The sequence below is a fragment of the Stegodyphus dumicola genome, chromosome 1 (genome assembly GCF_044657685.1).
Source record: "Stegodyphus dumicola isolate Sdum_Otavi_A_Nest chromosome 1, ASM4465768v1".
Classification (NCBI taxonomy): Eukaryota; Metazoa; Arthropoda; class Arachnida; order Araneae; family Eresidae; genus Stegodyphus; species Stegodyphus dumicola.
In genome coordinates, this window is record NC_140768.1 from 108,278,486 (window position 1) to 108,304,793 (window position 26,308).

Sequence of the window (26,308 nt, forward strand, 5' to 3'; positions counted from 1 at the left end):
CTAAATTTCACTGGTATATATCCAGCATTATTTAGTTTCTTTTCATTTGGCACATGAAATTTGTAGTTTTTTTTATGTTAATGGGAAGGGGGCTTAGTCTTTTTGGCTTTGATACGGATCATTCGTTTCCCATTCATACTTATTTTGTTCGTATTTCGTCCCAAAATATTTTTAATTTAAATAAAACTTTAAGCGATTTCTATTTTTAATTACAGCAAAGTATATTTACATTAAATTTAAACCACAAGAAATAATTTATAAAATCACAATACTAGCTTGGGGAGCAAGTGTGTTGAGGTCAGAGAAAAGTCTCTGGAAAGACCTTTTTACTTGGCAGGTGCATGTATTGTTTAGTAATAAAATAACTCTGTGGTTTCAAAACCCCTTATCTATATCCAGGTAAAAATAAACATTCTTATTTGAGAAGCAAGCAAACACCATTGTAAATATCAGTGGTTTCAAGGGGCGACCACCGAGCCTCTAGAGCAGAGGTCTCCAAACTTTCCAGCCTTAGGGCCATACTGATTACTCCAGTATGTTCCGAGGGCCAAAACCATATTATCATTGTTGCCGGTGGTAAAAAGTGAAATAGTCCACTGATGAAAAAAAAAGTCCGAAAAAGTACGCAACGTTTAAAAAAGGCTGCAAATCAGACTAAAGTCCGCAAAACGGCAACACTGCATATTATTAATTTTCCTGTCATTATCTGTAATTTCTAGATTAGTTGTAGAGTACGAGCCGTGAGGAGTAACGTGACACGACATCTGGTGGACGGATGTCGGTCCACCAGCGGAAATAGGTAGTACCTTCTATCGCTAACAGATGGCGCTAATAGCACATACAGAAGTCAGTTCCTATGACACTGTTGTGAAATAAAATAGTGTGTACCTCCTTAAAACGTGTTTGTGCGTGTTTAAGTTTAAGACATCTTTGTAACAGTATTTTGATTTGAATTGTTGCTTTTGTGTGTGATTTAGTAGTATGGAAAAGAAGCAAAAAATTGATAGTGAATGCAGAAAATTCAAAGATCAGTGGAACATTCAGTATTTCGTAATCGAGTCCAGTAACAAGGCACTATGTTTGATTTGCAATGAAAGCATAGCTGTTCTCAAAGAATATAACATTAAACATCATTATGAAACAAAACATTTTCAAAATTACTCAAAATATACAGGAAGTTTGCGGACAGAAAAATTCGAAGCTATGAAGTGCGGATTGAAATCGCAGCAATCTTCATTTACAAAACTCAAAATTGAACAAGAGGTTGCAACTCGTGCCAGCTTTCGTGTGGCTCTTGAAATCGCAAAACGTGGAAAACCATTCACCGATGGAGAAATTATCAAAGAATGCATAATTGCAGTAGCCGGAGAAATATGCCCTGAAAAGGTAAATTTATTAAAAACTGTCAGTATGTCAGCAAACACTGTGGCTCGAAGGGTAGAAAACATCGCTGAAAATATATCCTCTCAACTGTTCGACAAAAATGGACATGTTGAGTGGTTTTCTTTGGCCTTGGATGAGTCAACGGATGTGTCAGATACTGCTCAGGTGTTGATTTATATTTGAGGAGTAGATAAAAGCTATGAAGTGCATGAAGAACTTCTTGATATGTATAGTATTCATGGCACAACTACTGGTACATATATTTTTAAAGGAGTTGAAATGGCCATTAATCAAAAGAACCTTCGATGGAAAAACTTCAAATGTATTACAACTGATGGAGGCAAAAACATGAGTGGGAAAGATAAAGGAGTGGTCGCTCTTGTGTCAAAGGCTGTAGAAAATGACGGTGGTTCAAAACCATTAGTCTTACATTGTATCATTCATCAACAGTCTTTGTGCGGAAAATGTTTGGATATGTCTGAAGTTCTGAAACCAGTCATATCAACTGTTAATTTTATCAGATCTTTTGGGCTGAATCACCGACAATTCCGACAATTTATTGAAGAGATTGGAGTAAATGACTTACCTTATCATACTGCCGTACGTTGGCTTAGTTGTGGGAAAGTCCTTCAGCGCTTTTTTGAACTTCGAGCAGTGATCGAAATTTTTTTGAATGAAAAACATTGCCCTCTTACTGAATTACAAAACAACGCATGGCTGTGGAAGGTAGCATTCTATGTTGATTTGACAAAACATGTGAACGAACTGAATTTGAGATTGCAAGGAGAAAACCAGCATCTTCCTGATTTATACACTAACATCAAATCATTCCAGAAGAAATTGATACTGTTTCAATCACAACTATGAAGTAAATGTTTTTCACATTTTAAAACATGTGAAATATTCAGCCACACCACTGAGACTGAGTTTCCTATCGATTTTGCAATCGAAACTTTGAGTGCTTTGAAAATAAATTTTGATACTCGTTTCTCGGACTTTGATGCCATTGCGAATCAAATTAAGATTTTTCAGAATCCTTTTGATACTGACATTGAAACCCTAACCCCGGAACTTCAAATGGAAATGATTGATCTACAGTGCATATAATTAAGAACAAATATCAAAACTCATCTTTGTTGGAATTTTATGAGAGTCTTCCACTGACACAATTTGATAATTTGCATAAATTTGCTCGTGGGCTGTTTTCTGTTTTTGGTACTACTTATTTGTGTGAGAAGACCTTCTCCAAAATGAAGTACACAAAAAATGTTTACAGATCTAAATTAACTGATGAGCATCTTAAATCTCTTTTAATAATTGGTACAAGTAAAATTAGTCCACAACTACAAACTATTGTCAGTGGAAAATCTCAATTACATAAATCTCATTAGCATTTCATATGTCATTATGCTTGTTATAAGTTATGATTTTATTTAAAATGTATAAAATGTTAGTTGGATTCATTTCAATAATTTGTTAGTTATTATATACTGAAGTTAAATTTTCTGCATATTATACATGTCTTTACTCTTTACAATTCTGTGTTTCTTTATCCAACTTATCACAAAAACAATAACAATAAGCCTACAATAATGTTATGAGTAGTTAGCCCATGACCATATCAATGTAGATGTCATATTAATAATTATTCAACATAAAATTAGAATACTTCATTCAGTAAACTAAAATTAATTTGCTATAAAAAATATGTTCTCTAAAAGGAGTTTTCAAGTATGCTAGCTCTCCGCGGGCCGAACAAAATCTGTGCGTGGGCCGGATGTGGCCCTCGGGCCGTAGTTTGGAGACCCCCTGCTCTAAAGCATTGTGACAATGCTTTAGAGGTGCAGTGGTCGCACCCTGAAACCACAAAGCAAATGCCATACATATAGAGGGTTTTTTTAATATATATATGCAGTTTAATTATTGCTATTTTTTATTGTTTATCATAGAAATCATGATATGCAATGAATAACTTTTGAAATTTAAAATTGTTTATATTAATAAAAGGAAGTTATTTTTTCTCATTGAGAACGAATTTTAAAAGGCATCCGATTTCAAGTACTAAGACTTAAAACATGTATGATTCTGCAGTCATTTTGTGTTATTTAGAGGTAAAAGATCAGTAATCAATTGATTTTCACTCAAAAATTTCGGAAGAAAGAGAAGAAAAAAATTCGAAAATTGGTTTTTTTCAGGACGCAAATACTACGCGTCAAAGGATTAAGTGTGGAAATTTCAGCTTTGAAAACGATGCCCACTCTGGACGACCAATAAGGAATAATTTTAAAAAGAAGTACCACTAAAAATCTAAATTTTACAGTTTAGGAACTTTGAGACAGTGTGAATACTCCGAAAAGAACAGTGCATGATTATTTGAAGAAGGTTGGGTATGCAAGCTGTTGTGATGTGTGGGGGCCCCATATAAACTACTTTATTTTTCTTATAAAAGCACTTTAACAGAGCAGAATATACTCTTTTGCAAAAAAATCGAAACACCACGAAGGAAGTGGTTGTTTTTGATGAAATTAAATATGTGTATAGCTCATACACAGATAATAAAATGATTAGAAAATCAAGGTCATAGTACCTGTTCACGGCTCACAATCACCCATTGAGTGTTCAAATTAGTAGTTGGTCGAACTGCCCCTGGCGGCAATGCATGCTTGAATTCGTAGTGGCATGGAGGTGCAGAGTCTCCTAATCTCATCCTGCAACACATTCTGTCAGGCATTCATCAGTTGTCGCTCCAGATCTGCGATATTTTGTGATACCCGAATCAAGCGGCCTACAATGTCCGAGATATCCTCGATTGGTGAAAGATCTGGTGACCTTGCTGGCCAAAGAAGAGTATCAACTGCACGGAGACAGTCCAGAGATGTGCGAGCGGTATGTGGCCTGTCATTATTCTTGTAGAAAATGGCCCTAGGATGACGTGCCATGAAGGGTAATGCAACCCGCCACAGGATAGTATCAACATATAGTTGAGCTGTTAACGATGTATGGAGGATGGCTAAAGATGACCTGCTGTCATAAGAAATAGCACCCCACACCATCACACCAGGCGATGTGGCTGTATGCCTTTGTAAAGCAAAGGCTGATTGGGACCGCTGGCTCCATCCTCTCCAGACATGAACACGGTGGTCATCTGCTTCAAGAGTGAAGCGGGATTCATCGCTGAATACTATATGATGACAGCCAGGATGTTCGGCTACACCACTCCAGAGGACTCTGCCGATGTTGTGGGGTCAAAGGCAAACGTCTTAAAGGGTCTTTGTGAGCGTAACTCCGCCACAGACAAGCGCCGTGAGATGGTGGACGGTACCACAGGATATATAGATGTAGCTGTAATGCATTGAATAGTTGACAATGATACCTTTGGGACAGTTCAGGCCTGGCGAACAATCATCATGTCTTGCCTCACATTTGTTCTCCTTGACCTTCCAGAGCCTTCATTTCATCAGCAATGTCCTTGTAGCAACCATTGCTGCCAACATCTTTGCACTACTGTGTCTGTACGCTGCAGGTGGTGGCCTATTGCTTGGTATGACCTCTCAGCTTCATGCAACCTTATGATGTGACTACGTTCGATGTTGTTTAGTTGTCTGTAAAGTCTTCGATATCATGTGTGCTATGATCGCAATTCCTGTTCATTTGCCTTGAAACTTTGATCATTTGCATACCAAATTTCGTCACAATCGCAAAAGTCCTTCTTGGTGCTTCAATTTTTTTGCAAAAGAGTGTATACTTGTCCAAGTTTTAGTGTAGGATTTTTTGCTGGAAAAAAGTAAAGCTTCTTTTTTAATTAGCTCATTTTTGAAGATTAGAAATGGATTCATGCAATAATGTTAGGAAAAAAATATCATGGTTTCATCTAAAAGAACCTGTTTTAGTGACATCGAGAGGGAAGCTGCATCCAAAAAAAGTAATGCTGTACATATGGTGGGACTTCAAAGGAATTGTATGATTATTGCCACCAAATCAGACTATAAATTTGTGAAAGTACTGTTCCCAAATGGTGGTTTTAAAAGCAGAAATTGAAGCAAAATGCCTAGAACTGACCAATTTTCAAGGTATTGTCTTTCGTCATGAGAATGAAATTTTGTGTCCCCCCCCCCAAATATTTATTAGACCTTAGCTCCGAGATTTTGCGATTAAGTATTGTGTGAATGGCGTGGAGTTTACATCTTTAGTGTCATCTTTCAAAAAGCATGTCAGTAACTTCTTTATGAATAAACCTAAATAAATTCATATGTTGAACTCTGTTTTAATTTTTTTACTGTTATCAACAGGGTAAATCCGGAAAAGTGGGGAAAACTTTGCAGTGTGATAGAATGCAACTGTACAAGCAGTATTCATCATAGACTGTATGGTCAGAATGCAAGAAGTGAGAAGCTAAAAAGTACTTTTTCAACTGTCTCATTTAAAGAACTAACACAAGATTGAGAGGAGATACTTCGAAAAACATTTTATATAGAAGAATATGATTGATGTATCTTCTCAAAAAGCTCGCTGAAAATAATTTCTGCCAGCTGTAATGCAGGCTTCACACCTGCAGCAATATCTACTGACACACGTTTGCGAAGACACCCCGCATTTCCCGAGTATCGCCACAGCAACAGCGAGCGTGGTGACTAGATCCATATTGATTTCAAATAGGTACTTGTAGATTAAGCTTTTCATTTGATGCCAGAGGTAAAAATCCAAACATAAGAGATCTGGGGGTCTTGGTGGCCAAGCTAAGGAACCACCTCAACCGATTCATCAACCTGGGAATTTTGCATCTAAAGCATTCCACACATCCAAGCTGAAGTGTGCAGATGCATCGTCATGCTATAACCATTCTCGACCTGCAACTACATACGTGGGCTATCCAAATGGTTATGAAGAATCCCTGCTCAAATATTTATTGAAAAACCATTGCTGGAATGAATGATGACATGTGGGTTTGTAGTGTATCCAGGTGTGCGAGTTGTAGGTATTAAAAACATCCTCATGGGTGAAACTGCATTCCAGCCACCCTCTCGGCAATCTATGGTAGAAAATATTGCTGGGTCCAACTCCAATTTCACTGTATACCAAAATTGGCATGAGTAATTCATGCTGTGTTCTATCAGAACTTTAGAAGCGCCATAGAAGGGCGCTTCAGGTAGAATGAGTACTGAACAGTTGGTCCAGGAAGACAGATTAGAAGATGGCACAAAATAGGGTGCGACAATTGACCATTTTTTATACCATTAGCAGTGCCACCTAGCGGCTTGCCGTTTGCGTTCCACCCAAAATTTCTATGAAGAATATTGCTTGTATAGCTGCATTCTATCACCCGGTAAAGTTTTGTCAACTTTTTCAGATTCACCCTGCATAGGAAGAAAGAAATAGGTAGGTCATATAGCAAACTAGAATATTAAAAATTTATAAAATGTTACTAAATCTAGTAAAAGAGTACTAGCAGTGGTCTGTTGATTTCTTATGACTACTTGTGTTTAGTCAAATATCTATTCCCAAAGAAACTAAATTATCTGAATTTTGAAAGCTTGAACTGCATTTTATGCTAATTTTGTTTACTTTTTAATGCTCAGAATATGTATATTATGTAAATTATTTTATAACATTAACAAAATTGATGAATTTTTATTTCAGAAAAAAATATGCTTCTTTATTCCAAAACAATGTGCTGGAGAAGTCCCAATGAGTGAATCGGATTGTAATATTTCATGGAGATTAGATTTTCCAGAAATTGAAAGAAGTGTGTTGCATAATAAACAATGTGCAAAGCCTATTATTAAATTGATTAAGGTAAGTTCCTTTAACACTATAAGGATTCCTACCATAATTTTCACAGTTTATAATTTACTTTTGAGCACTACCTCTTTATTTGTGGGCTGTAGCTACTGATGATTTAAAGCTTTTCCTAGCTATATGTGATATATATGTACACATTTCTATAAGACTGTATTCAGTTTGAAAAGGGAAAAAAGTATTTTGTGTACTGATTAAATTGAAAAAATGTTTTGTGTGATTAAAACAGCCATCATTTTGACAGCAATATGGAAAACGAGAAGAAACATTTAAAACAGCTCTATAAAAAATGTTATTTTGCAAGTAAGTACATCTGCATTTTTTCACCCCTCTTTCCAGCAACTGATTATTTTTATATGAAAACGAGCATCTGCTTGCTGTGCATGCGATCAGAGGCAAAAGAGAGAATGTATGAAATAGATGGTTGCTTTTTTTTATTTGATTATGCAAAAGTATTCATGGGCTCTGACCATGAGAATTCCCATGCCAACCAACCTGTTTGCTTGATGGTAAGCCCAGATCGAACTAGTGACTTGAGTGGCATTACTGATCAGCTGATGATGAGCCTGAAATAGAGGGTAATATTATTTCAGTTTTCTTCAACATTCAGATGAGCAAGTAAAGATCTTGCAAATGAAGAAATTGTACATTTTTACATTTAGATGAAAGTGAATCTGAAAGAGAAAAATATCCTTGAAGGATAAAGATTTTATTCTGCTGAAACTTGAATAGGATTTCTGAAGTTGAAGAAAACACACACACAAAAAAAAGAAAAAGTTTAGGTTTCATTACACAAATAATAATAAAGGCAAATTTGTTGGATTTGTTTGTGTTTCATCATCTGGTCAACTAAATCTTGCCACTGCCTGTGACTCTTGGTTCTTCTGAGCATTCAGAAACCCTAGAATCTATTCCAAATTCTTCTACAAAGATTAAATATTTATTTCCTTTCTCGTTAATGCTCTATCTTTTGGAAGGAAGCCAAAAAAAGAGGTAGAGGTGACCATTTTTAGTTTTTGCATTATTAATAATTCATGGTTTCATTTTATTACATATATAATGTTTAGCCTCACCATTCTTACATATTTTGAGAAGATGTAAGATCTTACTTCATATTCATATTTGCTTTAAAATCCTTTAAGTTATACTGAATTTGGTTATTTGAGCATGGCAAAGCACTCTAGGGCTATTTGTTTCCCTCAATGTCTTTCTTTAGAAGACTTACAAGGAGAAAATGACTCGCATTCACATTATACATGGCGAAAATCATGAAAATTAATCATGCAGTCAGCCCATTTGCCTGAGCTCGAATCCTGGCTGAACTACTAGTATTCAACAGTTTTAAGCCTAGTATTCAACCTCAGCCACTGGTGCTGCGTAATCATTTTTGAAAATATAAATCTTGTTTATAGGATATTTTGGTGCAAATTTAGTGTGTAATACTAATTCCTACATGCAGCATCCATATCTGTAGCTCTTATGAATATATCTCTAAATTTTGTATTTGGTTCACAAGAGAAGAAAAGAAATATGAGATGTATGAAAACTTTATATTTCTCCTTTACTCATGTGGCACAGTTTCAAAATGAAATGTGTATGCCGTTGTTGTGTGTAATCCTCCTAATCTGAATTCATTGCAGCCAAGACGCTGAAGATTGTGCCTACTGTTAACTGTTAAAACAGGGATCATACGGTCCTTAAAAGTCCTTAAGTTTTTTGGAATTGATATTTGGTCTTTAAAAGTCCTTAATTTTGGCCAAAATCAGCAGAAGGTCCTTAATTTTAATCATCTGAAATTTCTGTCTGTTTTCACGACTGCCGTTTTGGGTGTGAATTAACATTTTGCAGGAATATTTTTGGCGATTCACTGACAAATATGGCTATTTTTTGAATGGGTTCATGAGTTATTTGTTCCTATTTGTAATATAAATAATGGTGGGATACTCGAGTTCCTGAGCAAGAAGTGAAACATAAGCATTTCAAAATTATTTCATTTTTTGTAATAAAGAGCTCTCAAACAACTTTCCACTTTTAGGGATGTGAATTCTTTTATTAAACGGTTCTAAACTTGGCAATTTTAAGATCGGTTTCTATAGAAAATTTTTAATTCCGAGATCTGGAAAATTGACGATTTTTTTAGAACATTCTAACATTGATAAATTTCATTAAAATAATGGTAATATATTGGAATTATATTTAAGAAATAACATTAAAATAAAGCATTTTTATTTTTCACTGTCATATTACAAAGTTCAATTTTGGCCACATATTATACAATTTTTTTTAATCTGAAAAATAAGCAAGGAATAATGCTATAAAGCACAGTTTATGAAACAGTTTTTAGCAAAAGCAAAATAACTATGTAATTAATTAAAAATGTCTTTTTAATTTTTTCATGGTAAGAATTTTTCCCATTTTGCAGAATGATCAGAATTCTCAGAATATGCATCAGTTGTCTCTATAAAATTAATTTCTCACTTTTTCCTTCCGATTTTTTTCTAAAAACATTTCTGGATTTTTGCTGTTACAGAATTCATAGTTTTTCTTTAGGATTTTAGACACTGAAGCTTGGAAAGTTTAGTAAGATTTCAAGGCAAATTTAAACACCCACAATTCTAAAAAATTTCAGAAAAATGTGATAAAATGAAAAATGTTTCCATTGTAGTAACACTCAGTTTCTTACATTGTGGAGAATGTCTGGAAGAACAATGAAAACATAATAATTGAATGTTTAACTTCTGATTGTAGAATCGCTTTCTTAACATTTTTATCTTCCCTTTATTTTCTCTACTTTTCACTAGATACAAGCATGGAAAATATCAAAAGTACTTCTAATCTTATCATATGGACAGGCATTATAGAAAGGAATTTTTTTTATAGAAGAAATTGAAAGCTGACAATTCCAAAAATTCATCTAATATGTCTTAATGCATCCTACACAGAGCTGGTGCTAGGCATTTTGCCACCTGATGCAGTCTCTGTAGATCCTAAATTCTGATGCCATGGTGCCTTTCTAAATTCTGCTTTCAATGTCTGCTCTAAATTCTAAAAGTTTTGCCATTTCTAGATGTTTTTGCTCAGTGTGTCCCTAAATTCTAAAAATTATGCCACACCAGCTCTGTGACCAGACCTCACCATATGTATTTCATATTTCTTCTGAATGTTCGTATTACTAAAGAAATAAAATTAGCAGATTTTTCCATACATTCTAAATGCATTTAGTCTTTTAGAATAACAGAAGTCTTTAATTAAATCTCAAAAATTTAAAGTGAAAAGGAAACATGTTGAAAAAAGAAACTAAATATGTAAGGAGAAGAAAATTATTCTTCAAAGATATGTACAGTTATTATTATGTAAATTACCCAGTTGTTTACAGTTTCAGCCTTTACTATAATTTCTCATTTCTATTTCCTCATCAGAATGCAAATCACTTAGACAGTTTTTAGTGTAAAACGAATGTTTTTGAACTCCACTTGCTCCCTGCATTAGTTCCTATCAGCTCTGATGATTTGTAATTATTAGTCTTTCCATTACTGCTGCTGACATTTGAATTTATTATGACAATAGAATTACTGAACCAAATTAAATTGTATATATAAAATTTTTACCACTAGTCCATATTTTTAGTTTGAATTTCACTCTTCTTGTTTAATTATATCACCACAAACTGTATTTTATTTTGTTAGCATAAGAACATGCCTATATGTTCCAAGTTCTTTTTGAATAAGAAGCTTATTTAAACATTTATTTAAATTTATTATATGATTTATAGTTACTTTCAGACATAGTGATAATTTGTTTCACGTCTGTCGGGGGGGGGGGGTCGGACTATTTAATTTTTACCAGATCAAGTAAACTCTCATAGGTAGTATATTGTAAGAGGTTGGCAGTTAGGAGATAAAACATGCAGAAACTAATGAGAACATTGTTTTGCATATTGAGACAAATTTCTAATTGCTAGAAAACATGCTTAAGGAGAAGGAAATCGATATAAATTAGCCAAAATATTGGGCAGGCCTTCAAATTAAAAAGGCGCATAATTATTTTGTTGAGTTTTATGTTTTGTAGCTCTTAATGTGTAATTATCCAAATATTGTTTAAAAATCAATGTCATAAATTGCATGTATTTTAAATTGTGAAATTTTATGAGGTTGTGATATTAATAGGGTTTTTTAACAAATATTATTAAAAAATAAATTTAATTTAATAGTAGCGATGTAAATCTATAATGACTAAGGTTATCTAATACCTAATTTAATTATAACTAAATGCATTCCCTTAAAAACTATCTCTCTATATTAAAGCAAGTTATTGCCTTTCATTAACTCACTGAGCCCGGCATCGGTCCCTGTGGACCGGCACTGGAATTTACATTTGGCTGGCGTCGGTCTGCGGGACCAACAGTATTAAAGTTAAAAAGTAAGTATAATCTCAATGAAATGTGATCAAATGTATTTTTAATGAAATTTATTGAAATATTCTAATTAAATTATGGCTTAGCTTTACAAACAATACGAAACAACTATTTTGGTAACATTTTTGGCTATCTTTCATCCAAATAGTTTTGAATTGTCATCATAACATTTCGAACAATACTTTCGGACTTTATGTGCATCTCCTTCTTTTTTGTATAATTAATGAACAATTTAATTCGGCAATATTGCGTCACTTGATCTCTTGCTGCCAGCTGAACGGAAAGGACAGCAAATTTGGGGCCGGGCTCAACATGTTAACCTTTACCGTGGTCACAAGGTAAAACATAAAAATACAAAAATTTATGTGAAACTTATTCTTTGCATCTGGTGAGACTTGATGCAAAACAACTTATCATCGCTAATGCTTTAGTGGCTTAACCTTGAAGTATATTAACTGAGTTACAATCCCTGGAACTCTAATTGAAGCTACGACACTAACAGCATCAGACAGAGGTCAGCTAACTTTCAAAACTTGCTTAACTGTACCTACATCAGACCTTTCAGGTTTGTTCTGATCAGCAGCAGGAGCAGTGATAACAGCCAGTCTTTTGTTATGAATCATGCTGATTATGATTTTAATGCTCATTTTAACGTATGCTGCTTGAAATAAAATCTACTTGCTATTTACTAAACCTCTAGACTGAGCAAGTATGTGACAAAATGAGACATTAAAAAAAAAAGCTGCTAACTGTTAATAAAATGTAACTAAAATGGCACTTATCTTCTTTCAAATATGTCCAGTTATTGTAAGTGTAAAATATTTAATGCTTTTTGATAAATTTCATAAAATTAATTTTATTCTTAAACGTATTAATAATTTTGTTTAATAATAATGTATTCTACTCACATTCAGGCATAGATATAATATTTTTAATTGAATTTACTCAGTTCCCATTTGCTCATAGGTCCTTAACTTTTTTCATTAATGGTCCTTAAAAGTACTTAATTTCCATGTGCAGAAATGTGTACGAACCCTGTAAAAATTTGCCCACCTCTGTCCCAATTTTGTTGGGGGGGGAGGAGGATAAATTCAAACATCTCTCAAACTACTTCCCATACCACCATCTTCAAGGGAGACTTTTGGCTTTATGGTATTTTAAGTGCTACATGCTACAAAGGCACTGCATTTATAAATATGTCTACCTTCTTTGAGGTTCAAGTGGTTGTGAGAGTCCGTTGGCAGCCAGTGCTTGTAACCACTATGTTAATCAAAGCAGCAAGAGATGTGTATTAATATGAGAAAAGTGTAATGAGAAAATCTCTGGAAATATAATGTAACATGTTATGAGTAGAAGTGAGATGAATATTGTAATCAACTATAAAGGTGCATCCTCACGACTGTGCTAGCAACTTAAATGACACAACGAAACACACATCGCCAGTGAAATGTTGTCCAGACGCGGACGCAAATTAAATTTGCGTTTATCCAATATAATTATTGAAGAGAAAAAAAAAATGTGACACACATAAAAGGCTGTAAGCTCAAAGTGTTTCATCTGCTGTTTCGTAGTCTGATCAGAACAATATCACACTTGCTTCATTTCATTGTGAAATTTTGTTTATTAAGCAATTTAACAACTTGGATAGTAAGATTGAACAGTTATCATACATATAAATCAGTTTTTATGCAAATTAAGGTTTATAAAATTGTTTTGGAATACAGTATGTAAAGAGAATTAGAATTGAAACACCATTCACCATATAATAAAATCAACTTCATGTTTTTTAACCTTTTCCCTCTCCCTTGGCTTGCTTGTTTTTGTGTGGTATTTGAGTATGTGTAAAGGAATCTGTGTAATAATATAAGCGTTCTATAATTTGAATTATACTCTATATATTATTACACAAATAAATTAGAAGGGAAAAAATCCAATAAAATTTATAAAGATATGCTGTTTTTAAATATTTTTAGCACAATGTGGCATTGGCCCAATCGCTCTCGAAACGTGTGTATGTGCCTGTAAACCATTTGGACGTAATATAAAATCTGAAAGCTTCCAGATTTTTTCTTTTTGTTTTTATAATTTTTTATTTAATTTTTAATTTAAAATGAAGTTCAAATTTTGGACAGTTTATGTAAAATTATGTAGAAAATAAAATATGCAATGAGGTGAAAATAGAGATAATTTATGCAAAAGATGTAGATATATCATTACATAAAGGGTTAATGGTTTCTATTAACATGCACATTCTTAAACTAAATTGAAAACAATAATAATAATATAAGGAAGAATTGACGATAAGCATCACTACAACTTGTGAAGTTATTGTAACTAAGATTTATTTATTTACATTAGAATGAAAAGAAAAGTAAAAGGAATAATTGTTAAGACACTTTTTTATATGTCTGTCCTTACTAACGTTCATGTCTGACCACGCACTCATCGAGATGGCACTTTTACGTAATCTTACTTAGTTGCAGTTACAGTTCCCACATAATTCGGCCATCTGACATAGTCATCTGCTCTCAGATGACAAGAGCAAACAAAATTTAATATGTAATATAAAATAAAGTAAAAAATATACTAATACTATTAAACAATAAATGAAAATACTAAATTAATACACATAAATAAAAATAGTGAAAATACTAATTAAAGAGATAAATGAAGTGTAAGGTCGTCTGTTTTGGTCGACACTAACATGGAAGAAAGCATTTTTTAAATCAGTTGTGGTGAATGTATGAGCATCTTGTAGTTTATCCAGTAAATCTTCTATTGAGGGTAAGTGATACCGATCTTTAACTATTTTCTTGTTTAATTTGCGATTGTCAATACAAACTCTGGGGTTACCATTTTTCTGCGTATTACTACAGCTTGACTAGAATATTTGGAAAAAGAGGGTTCAGTTGTGCCGTCAGCCAACCAAGCTTGAACGTGCTTGCCCACAATGTCTCTTTTAACAAAAGGTAATCATCGAGATTTGTAAAAAATAGCTGTTTTTTCTTTTACTTGAATGGTCCTCTCAATGTTCATAGTTTTGGTTTTGAGACGTCTGTAATTGCAGACAAGATCTTCAATAATTCTAACTTATTCTTTTGTAGCAGTAGGACTTATTTCTAATTTAAATGTTTGATTAAGAGAAATATTATTGATATACACAACTTCGGGATCAATTTGTTTAACAAAATGTTTAGAAATATGAACACCATCTTTGTTTATATTAACTTTACCTTTTTATTTTGCAGTAGGACCTATTTCTAATTTAAATGTTTGATTAAAGGAAATATCATTTATGTACACATCTTCTGGATCAGTTAATTCAACAACATGTTTAGAAATACGAACACCATCTTTGTTTATATTAAATTCACCCTGTTTAAACATATCCTCGCCAATTATAGTGTGAAATACTGTCTACAATATATACTGAAATATAATACATTACTGTCTAGAACATAAATATTATTTGCAAATAATTTTGTATCTATTAAAAATGTCAGCTGTAAAATAACCCATTGGTTTAATTTTGTCATTACCGAAGCCAGTCAACATATTATGAAACACGCTTAAAAGGGAATTTCCTATTTGTTTATAAATGTCATTAGACAGAAAAGTTGCTTTGCTTCTGGTAGCAATGATAGTGGTTAGTGATACAGTCAAAAGTCGTTAATCCGGACTTCGGCGATTCCGGATTATCGATTTTTCCGGATTATAGATCATCAGTTTAAATCTCGTAAGATGGCATGCAGAAATTCTAAAATTAAAAATATGAAACCGTAATTTATGAAATAAAGAACAATTATGATCTAAGGGTATCAAAATTTGCAAAAAGAAAAAGCTTAATATTTATTTGTTTACTTTATTAAACATTTCTTTTAATGTAAGTTGTTTAAGTTTTGCTTCGTTTCATGTGATAATACTTTCTCTTTAATTCTATTAAACAGACATAATTTCTTGTTCAGTTACAAAGTTCCGCTGTTCAAGTCCTATAATTGCTGTGTCAAGAACACCGACTAATTTGTCAATCGAAATTTTTTCGTTTTCAATAACCTCTCTTACTTTTTTTCGCTATGGGAAGCGAATTATAATGACCAGGAACTTGTTTTAAATCATATCAAAGAACGGAGCATATCGAGATGAAATACTACATTTGGTAAGGAATTATAAGCCAAATAAAAACATCTGCGCTGAAGATGAGGATAGTGCTGACAAATCAACTTCCAATTCATTATGCGCCCGCCGCCGCACGGCGTTCCCCCCGCCGAGCAGCGTGAAATTGATAAACAGATTTCGGATTTCAAAACATACTTTCGCTTTAGATCCTTTACATATTAACAAATATATATCGGAAATTCTATTCGATATAATCGAAAGTTTAAGCTTACTTTTATAAAATTGCTCTTACAGTCTGCAAAAAACAATAAGCCGGATCCAATTCGAAAATTAAGGAACAACGCAATCATCAACATTAACTAAAATAGATAATTAGATAATTTTAGCTTATACGTCCATTAAACATAAAACGCGCACGCGAAAACGTATTCTGCACTTGCGCACACTGATATGCACCTATGCGCATGTGTCAACGCGGCGCATGCGCAGAAAGTTTTTAGTTTTGATGTCCGGATTATAGATCATTCCGAATTATGGGTGTCCGAATTAACGACTTTTGACTGTATATCATTAACTTTGATTACTTTGTGGAGTAGGTTAGATGCATGAAAGTTGATTAATATAACAGCCTTCGTTTTTTCAGATGTTGGACTGTTGTTTTTGTCAGAATTTTGCTGCTGAGATTTTTTAACACTCGTGAAGGATATATGACCAAAATTTCCACAAGATAAATATTTGGGTCTGCTATTTTTGTCGGGATAAAATTTAGATAAATGACCCAACCCATTACAATTATAACATTTTGATGACTGGTAATTACTGGTATTTGCTGAGAAACCTTTTCTGTCATGTAAAGCTAAAAATGTAGCTTCACGAGATTGAATTTTCCACTGAAATCATTCCACAATTTTGGGTCTCCTGAATATGGTTTGGTTGTTAATTTTAAAAGTTTAACTGAAGAGGGTAAATTTAAGCTATAATTTGGAGTACTTAACAGTTTTTCAAATGTCAATGAGTTAGTAAAAGTTTCTTTCAAGTTTGTTGTAGACCTTAAGACATTTTTCTTGTTTTTCTTTCTCAATTAAGTTTACATCAGTGAAATGTTCAATTTGTCTATCTTAGAATTTTAGTTTATTTATTTTTTTTCTATTGAAACTTCTAGGTGTTCATCTAAGATATCACATGTAACATTTTCATCTGCTAAAGCAACATCAATTCTTAAAATTAGTTTAGTAGTACTGCTTCTTTCAATATTACGCTTTTGTTTTAATTTCTCAAAAATTTTTTCTGAAGACATGTTTATTAGTTGAAACAATTGTACAGTCAAAATTAAATTGATAAATGTAAAGTGCTCACCTGTAATCATTTTGAAAATAAGTGAACTTTACTAATCCAGATGCAATGGTGATCATGATCTAGCACAGGTGATGTAACATAGTACAACTATGGGCATGAAATCAAAACTACTTCTAGCACCAAAATATAGGAAAGAATTGACGATAAGCATTGCACCTAGGATTTATTTACTTACATTAGAATAAAAAGAATAATTGTCAAAACATTTTTTACATGTCTGTCCTTACTAATGTTTGGCTCTCGTCTTACCACACCCTCATCTAGATGGTGATTTCACATAATCTTACTTAGTTATAGTTCCCACAATAATAGATAAAAATGAAATTATTTATGATTAAATATAAAAAACATGTTTCAAAATATGAAAAGCTTGCTTTTGTTTTACAGTGGTTACCTGTGAGGTTCGAACTCGCAACCTTTCCCTTTGCAAACCAGCACACTGACCATTCAGCTATATGTGATGACAATTTTTGCGAAAAATAATATAACAAGTAGAAGTCGCTGAATTTAATTTAATTAATATTCAATAAATAAGTGCCGTATGACAAGTTGTAACTATCCTTCAAAATTTTGTAACTGTATTTGATTGAATACTCTTTCACAGTCAGCTGCTTTAATTTTAGAAGTTGTTATATTGTCGAAGTTAGTTTTTGGTGTATCTAATATTGGGATACTTAGAGCTTCTTGTTACACAGGAAATACCAAATATTTATGTAATAAAGGAGAATTTTGAAAAGCAGAAAATTTGATTTTGTAGAAACTGTAATTTATTTAGATACCTATTACTCGCAGTGTTACATTCAGGTGATGCATTACTGGTTGGATCATTGCTTTATAAATATAGTTTTTTCCCTCTAATGAGAATTAAAAATTTATACCAATCTATATGGTTTGAGAGAATTAAAGAGGCTGTAAACAGTGCTGATGATTTTATTCCTGTGGGCAGCTACGTTCTCTTTAAAAAAAAAACTCATCCCTATGTGGTTCCAGCGCCATATTGAAAAGTGTAAACAAGAAGTTTTTTCTGACTATGACACGTGAGAAGAACTCAATCAGCTACTGGCTGTTTTTTCACGTCACTGGTGAAATAACTGAACAGAAGCAAACTCAGGTTTACATCCTCTCCATAATTCGAACTTATGCCAACGAAAAGAAATAGTGGCAACTATGCCGCAAGCATACTCATGTGAACAGGCCTTAAGAAGTTTAAAAGCCCTGATCTTACTGGCTGCATTATATTAAAACATTATTTATATTTAGGTAGTAATTTATCTCCCCCCCCTTTTTTTTTTTTTTTTTTTTACTTAACTCCTCCATTTTCTTAACCTTCTTAACATTCCTGTTCTTCAAAGCAATAATGTAATGATATAATGATGATTGTTATATTGTTATTGCTTTTACATAGTTGACATTGTATCAAAACTTATATGGCCTGTCTCCAAAACAGAACTGTCTTTCTTTAGCAGAAAAAAGATTTTGTCCTGCTGATGGCAGAAAATATTGGCAAAACCTAATTAAAATTTTTTAAATACTGTCTTAATTATAATCAATAATTACAGTTGCTAATTAGTAATACCTTCTGCGGTAGACTCTGCTTAATGTGATTTGTCCATGGCCATTTTAGTAACATTATAATTTATGGCCATAAAAATCTTCAAGCTTAGATAAATGAAATGAAAAACAAATGTACAAAAATTAAAGCCATATTAAACTCTACACTTCCCTACAATAATAATATGGATCATATAAATTTGTGAATATAAAATAAGAAAATAAATTTCATAATTGTATCTGTTTAGGGAAGGCTTTTAAAACATTTCAAATAGAAAAATTTCAAACACGTTGCAAAATTGCAAAAAAATTCAAAATATTATAATGTAATTAAATTTTAATTTGAAATAATATACTATTATTATCAAAATTTCTAATTTACTTATTTTGTACAAACTGGAAGACCCCACAGCTTTCTCTTAATACAAACATTTCCATCTTATTCACAAATCCACAGTAACGAATTAGTGTATGAATTTTCACCAATGGTTACGGGATGTTCGGTACAGTTATTTATAAAGTTCTCTGTTCCTTGTTTTAAAGGCTACTGGCCTTTTTTAACTGCACTATAACATTCCTGGTTTGAATTAAGAGTTTCAGTTCCCAGTTGTTATGTCATCACCACTGTGCAGGCGATGCAAAATGGAATGATCTAGAAATGATGCAATCCAGAGGAGTTATTACGATTTTTAAAACAGAGCGAGAATTAAAAGGTTATCGTTAGTTTAAATTATAGTTTGGTTTATATATTTTTTTTATCTTGCATACATGTATGTAAAATGTAAGGCTGTAGACAAAACTGTTGACTATCTTAGTTCTTCATTAAACAAAATTAATATAATTCATTAAAATCAATTTGAGTGTAAGAAAACTTTTAGTGCTGAATAAAAATATCATCTTTGATAATTTATCATGTGTTTATAATATTAAATCATTTTATTGTATAAGTTTTATTGTATTGTTTCATAAGGTCTTTCTTTGTAGCTCTTACGGGATAAATCGGATTGGAAAGGTTTGGCTTCTTACCATATTAAAACTGTGATGCTGTGGGAAGTCTCTAAAAATACAAATCATGGAGCCTGGGATAATACTTTTCTATATGAAAGATATTTACAGGTACATTTTTGTGCATGTTTGTAAATCTTAATGTTTTGTCTTTATTTATAATATATAGTAAAATCATTCTGGATTATATATTATACAGTCAAAAGTCGTTAATCCAGACTCGTTGGGACTTCGGCGATTCCGGATTATAGATCATCAGTTTAAATCTGGTAAGAGGGCATGCAGAAATTATAAAATTAAAAATATGAAACTGTAATTTATGAAATAAAGAACAATTATGATCTAAAGGGTATCAAAATTTATAAAAAAAAAAAAAAAAAAGCTTAATATTTATTTATTTACTTTATTAAACATTTCTTTCAATGTAAGTTCATAAAGTTGCTTTGTTTTATGTGATAATACTTTCTCTTTAATTCTATAAACAGACATAATTTCTTCTTCAGTTACAGAGTTCCGCTGTTCAAGTCTCTATAACTGCTGTGTCGAGAATACCGACTAATTTGTCAATCGAACTTTTTTCGTTTTTAATAACTTCTGTGTCACTTTCTTCACTATCGGAAGCGAATTATAATGACGAGGAATTTGATTTAAATCATATCAAAGACGGAGTACATTGAGATGAAATACTACATTTAGTAAGGAATTATAAGCCAAATAAAATAAAAACATCTGCCCTGAAGATAAGGATAGTGCTGACAGATCAACTTGCAATTAATTCATTGCGCGCCACGGCGTTTACCCGCCTTCGCCACAGAGCAGCGTGAAATTGATAAACAGATTTCGGAATGGTTAGAGAAACAAAGGATATGCCTTTATCCATTTTTTTGCAGCAATTCCACTTTTTGTTTAATGGACTTCGAAACATACTTTCGCTTTGTAGATCCTTTACATATTAGTAAATATATATCGGAAATTCTAAAATTCTGTTTGACATAATCGAAAGTTCAAACTTACTTTTATAAAATTGCTCTAACAGTCTTCAAAAAATAATAAGCCAGATCCAATTCGAAGATTAAGGAACAACGCAATCTGCAACATTAATTGAATTAGGTAATTTTAGCTTAGCTTTTACCGTCCATTATACATTAAAAGTGCATGCATAAACGTATTATGCGCATGCGCACACGCATATCCGCAGCCGTAAAGGTCTTACTCGCATGCGTAAACGCGACGCATGCGCAGAAAGTTTGTAGCTTTGAGGTCCGGATTATGGGTGTCCGAATTAACGACTTTTGACTGTATATATATCTTGCTGTCAATTAACAGAACTCCCAAACTTTTTGCTAAAATGAGGAAGGAGTTCCCAATTTTTCATGATATCCCGTAGTCATCCTGTATATCTTCAGTTCACATGATTTTTAATTTATTAAAATTTACATCATCTGTTTCAAATGTAGTTCTAGAAAATCTGTTGATTACTGATTGTCAAAGAAAAAAGTAAGACTATAAAGAAAATTTTCATGACAAATTCTTGAAAAAAGCAAAAGCAATGATTGTCATTCTCTTAATGAAATATAAAATATTAAAAATTCAGATTCCGTATAAAATTTTTAAAAAATTACAAAACGAAATGGAATTAGACAAAATAAATATATAATTTGTTATTCTGAATTTTAATTTAATATATTTTACATTGAAATTATGTTATGACTAAATTAATAATTTGAATTATGTATTATAAAATGACTTTATGTCAAATGGTCCTTAAAACCCCCATTTTCATATTTTGAAGTTGGCAGCTATCGTGTAATTTCTTTTTACATGTAAAAAAGTTTTTTTTTTTTTTTTTTTTTTTTTTTTTTTTTAAAGTTAGTCCATTAATACTCTTCAGAAACACACTATATTGTGTTTTTCCATCCATAGTCGTGGCACTATTCAGCATTTTTAATCTTTGTTTATGAATTCATATGAGAATTTGAAAATTACCAACCTGAATAGTTAACATAAAATTAAGCAAAATTATTAGTATTTGAAAATTTTATGCCAAACTTGCATAGATCTGTCATTAAAGATTTTTTATCTTTTAAATATGTAAAATATTTGCAGTATGTTTGGATGACATGAAATTAAGTGAAAAAAAAAAGAGGTAATTACTCCTTTAAATATGTTAAGTTGAAGAAATGTTAGTTAAAGAACCCATAAATGAAGATGAATAAATAAGGTCATTTTTCATAATTTTAGGGGGAATTGCAGACTTAAAGATTCTATACCAAGGGGCTGTTTTCAGTTTGTTTTGACATTATTTATATTTTGAATGGCTATAAAAGCAACTGAAAAATTCTCTTGATATTATGTTGTTGCCATGAAATTTAAGGAATTAACATCTATTACTTCCACCTGATTTCACATTCTTAATTTTAATCAGCAATATCATAGCATTATTAAGAATTGTTTTAAAGTAAGTTCTTAAATTTAAGAAAGAAGTATTCTTTTCAAAGGGCATTTCTTTTCCACTAGTGGCAAGTCTCTAGTTTGCATTCAAATGTGGTGATATCTTTAGCAGAGTTTAAAAAATGTTCATCATCTTTATATTGTAATCTTGGCATTTACTGCATTTTAACTAGCCTAAACATAAAATGTTACAGTAAAAGTCTGATTATTTGGCTTCCAATGATTTGGCTCACCAGCAGTTTGGCAGGCGTATATCTGACTTAAGTACTATCCCAGGATGCTACAAACATGTCGTTAGAAAATAATCTGGAGCAATTGGCATTTCCTTCAAAGCCAGCATCGTTGTTAGATATTTTCAAAACAACTTTTCTATGGGATTGGATCAGAATCGTTTGCTCACTAAAATAAATCATTTCTTTTTTATGACTTACTGTTCGTGAACAGTAACCTTGAAGAAAGAGTGAAAGGTGAATTAAAAGTGGTTAACGAGGATAAAGCAAAGAACAGATATAATTGAATGAGCAGTGGGTACAAGATGCTACAGCTTCTTACCCCCCCCCCCCCCCCCCGCCGCCAAGAGAAGTGTATTTTACCTTCCATTTAAGAGCATTTTCAAAAATAATTATAATATGCAACAGTTTGTTGAAAAAGAAATAGTCTGGGGATCGCATTAGCTGTGGTTGCTAAGTTGTGACAACCGGAAAAAGTGTATTTAAATTGAATTTTAGGTATATTTCTATATATTGTTTATTTTAAATAAATTGCATACAAACTTATATTAAATAAAATAATAGATACATATGTGTATTAAACTGAATATGTATATCCATTTTCTCATAAAGGCAGAAATGTGCTAATTCCTGTTTCTTGGCCAATGCTGTTATAACAGAAAGTTGCCAAAATATTTATAGTTCTAGTGTTAACCTACTACAGATAACTAAAGGTAACTATTACAGTATTATTTCTTTATTGACTACATTAGCAGTCAATAAGGCTATAGTGAGCTGGAATATTATAAATAACAGAAATAAAGTGAAATCGCATGTTTGGAAAGTTTCCTAAGTGTGAGAACACCGGCCAAGTCTTGGTAGAAGTTTGGTAATACAAAAGTGCAAATACAAATTGAATACACTGAATCAAAATAAAAATGATCAAGAAAATATAATCTATCAAGAAGCTAGACCTAAAAGGGAAGAACTATATACAGCAAAGAAAGAGGGGAAATATGCAAGTCTTTTTTAAATTTTCAGAACCTATCACTAAAGAGCTGGTCAGGAGGAATATCTAAAGAAATATCATATTGCATTGTGTTAGGCTACCAAAGTTCCACCTCCCCTATGCCCATCTGCAGCACTTCTGCCATTAGACAACGAGCAACCCAGTAAAATGAAGAAGGAAAATGATAATTAAAAGTAGCATCAAAATAGTTGTCATTAAAAAAACTTTGAAATAATGGCGCAGTTCTTGAGATGGTCGCCATCCATGTCACTCTGATGCCATAAAGGGCAACAAGCTGAATCCTTGATTCCAATACAACGTAAATGCCTTTGTAAATAACCGTGTCCTGTTAGCATTCGAAAACAAGCAACTCCAGATCAAGGCAATTTTGATCCAGAAATTTTGTTCTTTTTGTTAAGCAGGATGTTCCACCTCTTACCCCCACAGCTGCATCTCTGTATAAGGACATTCTGTTATTCTTAATTGTACTGTTCACAATCTTTTTAATGTTGCGCAAAGGCAGAGAAGAATCAGGCTGAGTCATTAGAGAATCAGCTTTAGCAAGTCTATCAGCCTGTTCTTTACCAAAAAATGGCTTATAATCCATTGGAGAATAATGTTTTTTCTAGAATTCCAAAAGCCTTGCTATACAAGTATGGATATGTGCATTTTCATTATATTTTGAATTTGCAAGCAACAATATAGCAGCCTGAGAATCAATGAGAAACACAATAACGGGATCAGGACTTCTTTTAATTTATCAATTTCAAATGATATTGCAGCTTTCTCTCCATCATTGTGACAGTATTTCCCAACAGGATAGCTACTCTGAAAGTACTTGAATATGCTCCAGCATTACTTCAGTGCTGGAGCATATTCAAGTACTTTCATTTCATTCAAGTACATCATTTTTATAGCGCCTTCTGCTGAACCATCAGTGTACACATGGAGCCAATCATCAGGAGGGTTCCTACTATATATAGTAGCCAGAGCGGCCCTTTTTTTGTAAGGAGAGCTGTTTATGGACATTAAAAACAAGATCCAGGTGGCCTTCCAACATGGTTTGATCTAGAACAGGATTTAATTCCTGAGGGGAAAAAAAACCTGGTGATTGGGTGTAGGAATATCATAAGTATCATAAAGATCGTGAACAGTAGAAAGGAAGGAATTGTGGGTTTTAATCTTTTGTTTGCTGGTCTGTAATAATTCGGAAAGTTATTTTTTCTTCGTAAGATCTTTTCAACGAGGTTTATGGCCCACTTTCGCACTTTTCACTTAGCGGTTCTAGTTCAGTAAAAGTTCCATAGTAACTATGGGGGTTGATTTAGGTCCACCAGTGATCAATCGCAACATGTTGTTTTGGAATAGGTCAAGCTTGTTTTTAACAGGGTCTGAAGAGGTTATCAAAGCCTCGTTTCCATACTCAACAACAGGATGAATATAACTTTTATAGGCTGCACCCAAGACATCTGGGGTTGAACCCCAAGTGTCACCAGCTAAACATTTCAATAGTCTTTATTTGGCATATCCCTTATCAACACCTGAATCAACATGTTTTGTCCAAGTTAATTTTGGGTCTAAGCTAATACCCATGTAGACAATATCAAAAGTTCTATCCAGGTCTGTCATTAAACTGAAGTTAGATGTCATGATGTTTTGTACTGAGGGAAAACAATTGAAAAGTGGTTTTATCAGTATTTGCGATTATATTATTCTCTTAAGCCCAGGTGTTAGAACATTTAAGGCCTGTTGTAGGATGCTCTCCAGCCCAGAAAAGTCAGATCCTGTAGCACTCATCACATCATCAGCAAATAATAAAACATTCACACCTGGGACAGAACTGGAAGTAGTCATTGATCATTATATTAAAAAGAATCAGGCTCAGAACAGCTCCTTAGGGCAAACCCTGTTTGGTTTAACTATAACCTGACATAGCATGACCATACTTAACACTTATAAAGTGTTGGTCAAGAAAACTTTTAATCCATCTAAACAAGTAACCTAAAATGCCACAGGAAATAGCTTCCTAAGCAGTCCACCTCTCCAAACCATATTAAATTCATTTTACAAGTCCACAAATACTGCAAGGGTACTTTGCCTTCTTTGAAAGCTATCTTTTATCTCTTGGGGAAAGCATACAATTTATTCAACTGCACATCTATGTCTATGGAAACTCCCCTGTTTTTCAGATATTAAACCAATTTTCTGTAGTATAAACTTAAATCTGTTAGCAATCAATCTTTTGGTTAATATACACATTATGCTTGTAAGAGAAATCGAGCGGTAACTGTACATATTTTCAGCCAGTTTGTTAGGTTTGAGAAATGGTATTATCTTGGCCTTTCTCCGAGCATTTGGCGAGCCATTTCTCCAAAATCTCCCAGATTTACAGGGAACTCGGGTAGGATTTCATCCTGGCTTGAACTTTTACCTAAGGTATCTAGGCCATTTTTCAATTTCCCAATAGAGAAATCAGCATTAAAAAGTTGTTCAAAAACTGGAGAATTGTTGTCCTGGGGTGGTTTCAGTTCACTTTATTTTATTTTAATAGTATGCCTGTAATTGCTTACCCTAGCTTAATACCCACAAAATGTGTTTGAAATATCTTTATCAGTAGTAAGCTCTTTAAAACCTTTTTAATAGGTTCATTTCTTCTGATGTTTTGATTGTTTATCTGGGACAAAAAATTATGAGCCGTTATGCCATCTTTTCTAAAGTCCAGTTTTTCTAGAAAGTCTTTATATGAGGAACACTTTTGCTTCAATTATTGATCTTTTTAAGATAGCCTCTGTCTTATGCAAAGCTATACAGTCCTCGCTAAGGCCGGTATTTTGAGCCTTCTCACGAGCCCTATTTCTTTCTTCATAAAGCTTTTGAAATTTTTCATTCCAAAAAGGGGTATGTTTCTTTTGTCCTCTTGGGACACATAGAGATGCACACTTTAGTATAAGTGGTATAGCATGGGTTAAGAGTTTTGAAGAATGTTCAAGATTTGGGGAAATCAAGGAGTTGGTTATA

General features: G+C 32.8%; 1 protein-coding gene across 9 annotated transcripts in view; it reads left to right on the forward strand.

Moving 5' to 3' along the window:
- Nucleotides 1-26,308, forward strand: part of LOC118200074 (cyclic GMP-AMP synthase-like receptor) — a 66,597-nt gene that overhangs the window by 37,623 nt on the left and 2,666 nt on the right. For all 9 annotated transcript variants that reach the window (XM_085819110.1, XM_085819087.1, XM_085819100.1 and 6 more), the window contains 2 exons: nt 7,021-7,176; nt 19,601-19,732. In XM_085819110.1, coding sequence (XP_085675236.1) covers nt 7,021-7,176; nt 19,601-19,732 — 288 coding nt within the window. The remainder of the gene's footprint in view (nt 1-7,020; nt 7,177-19,600; nt 19,733-26,308) is intronic.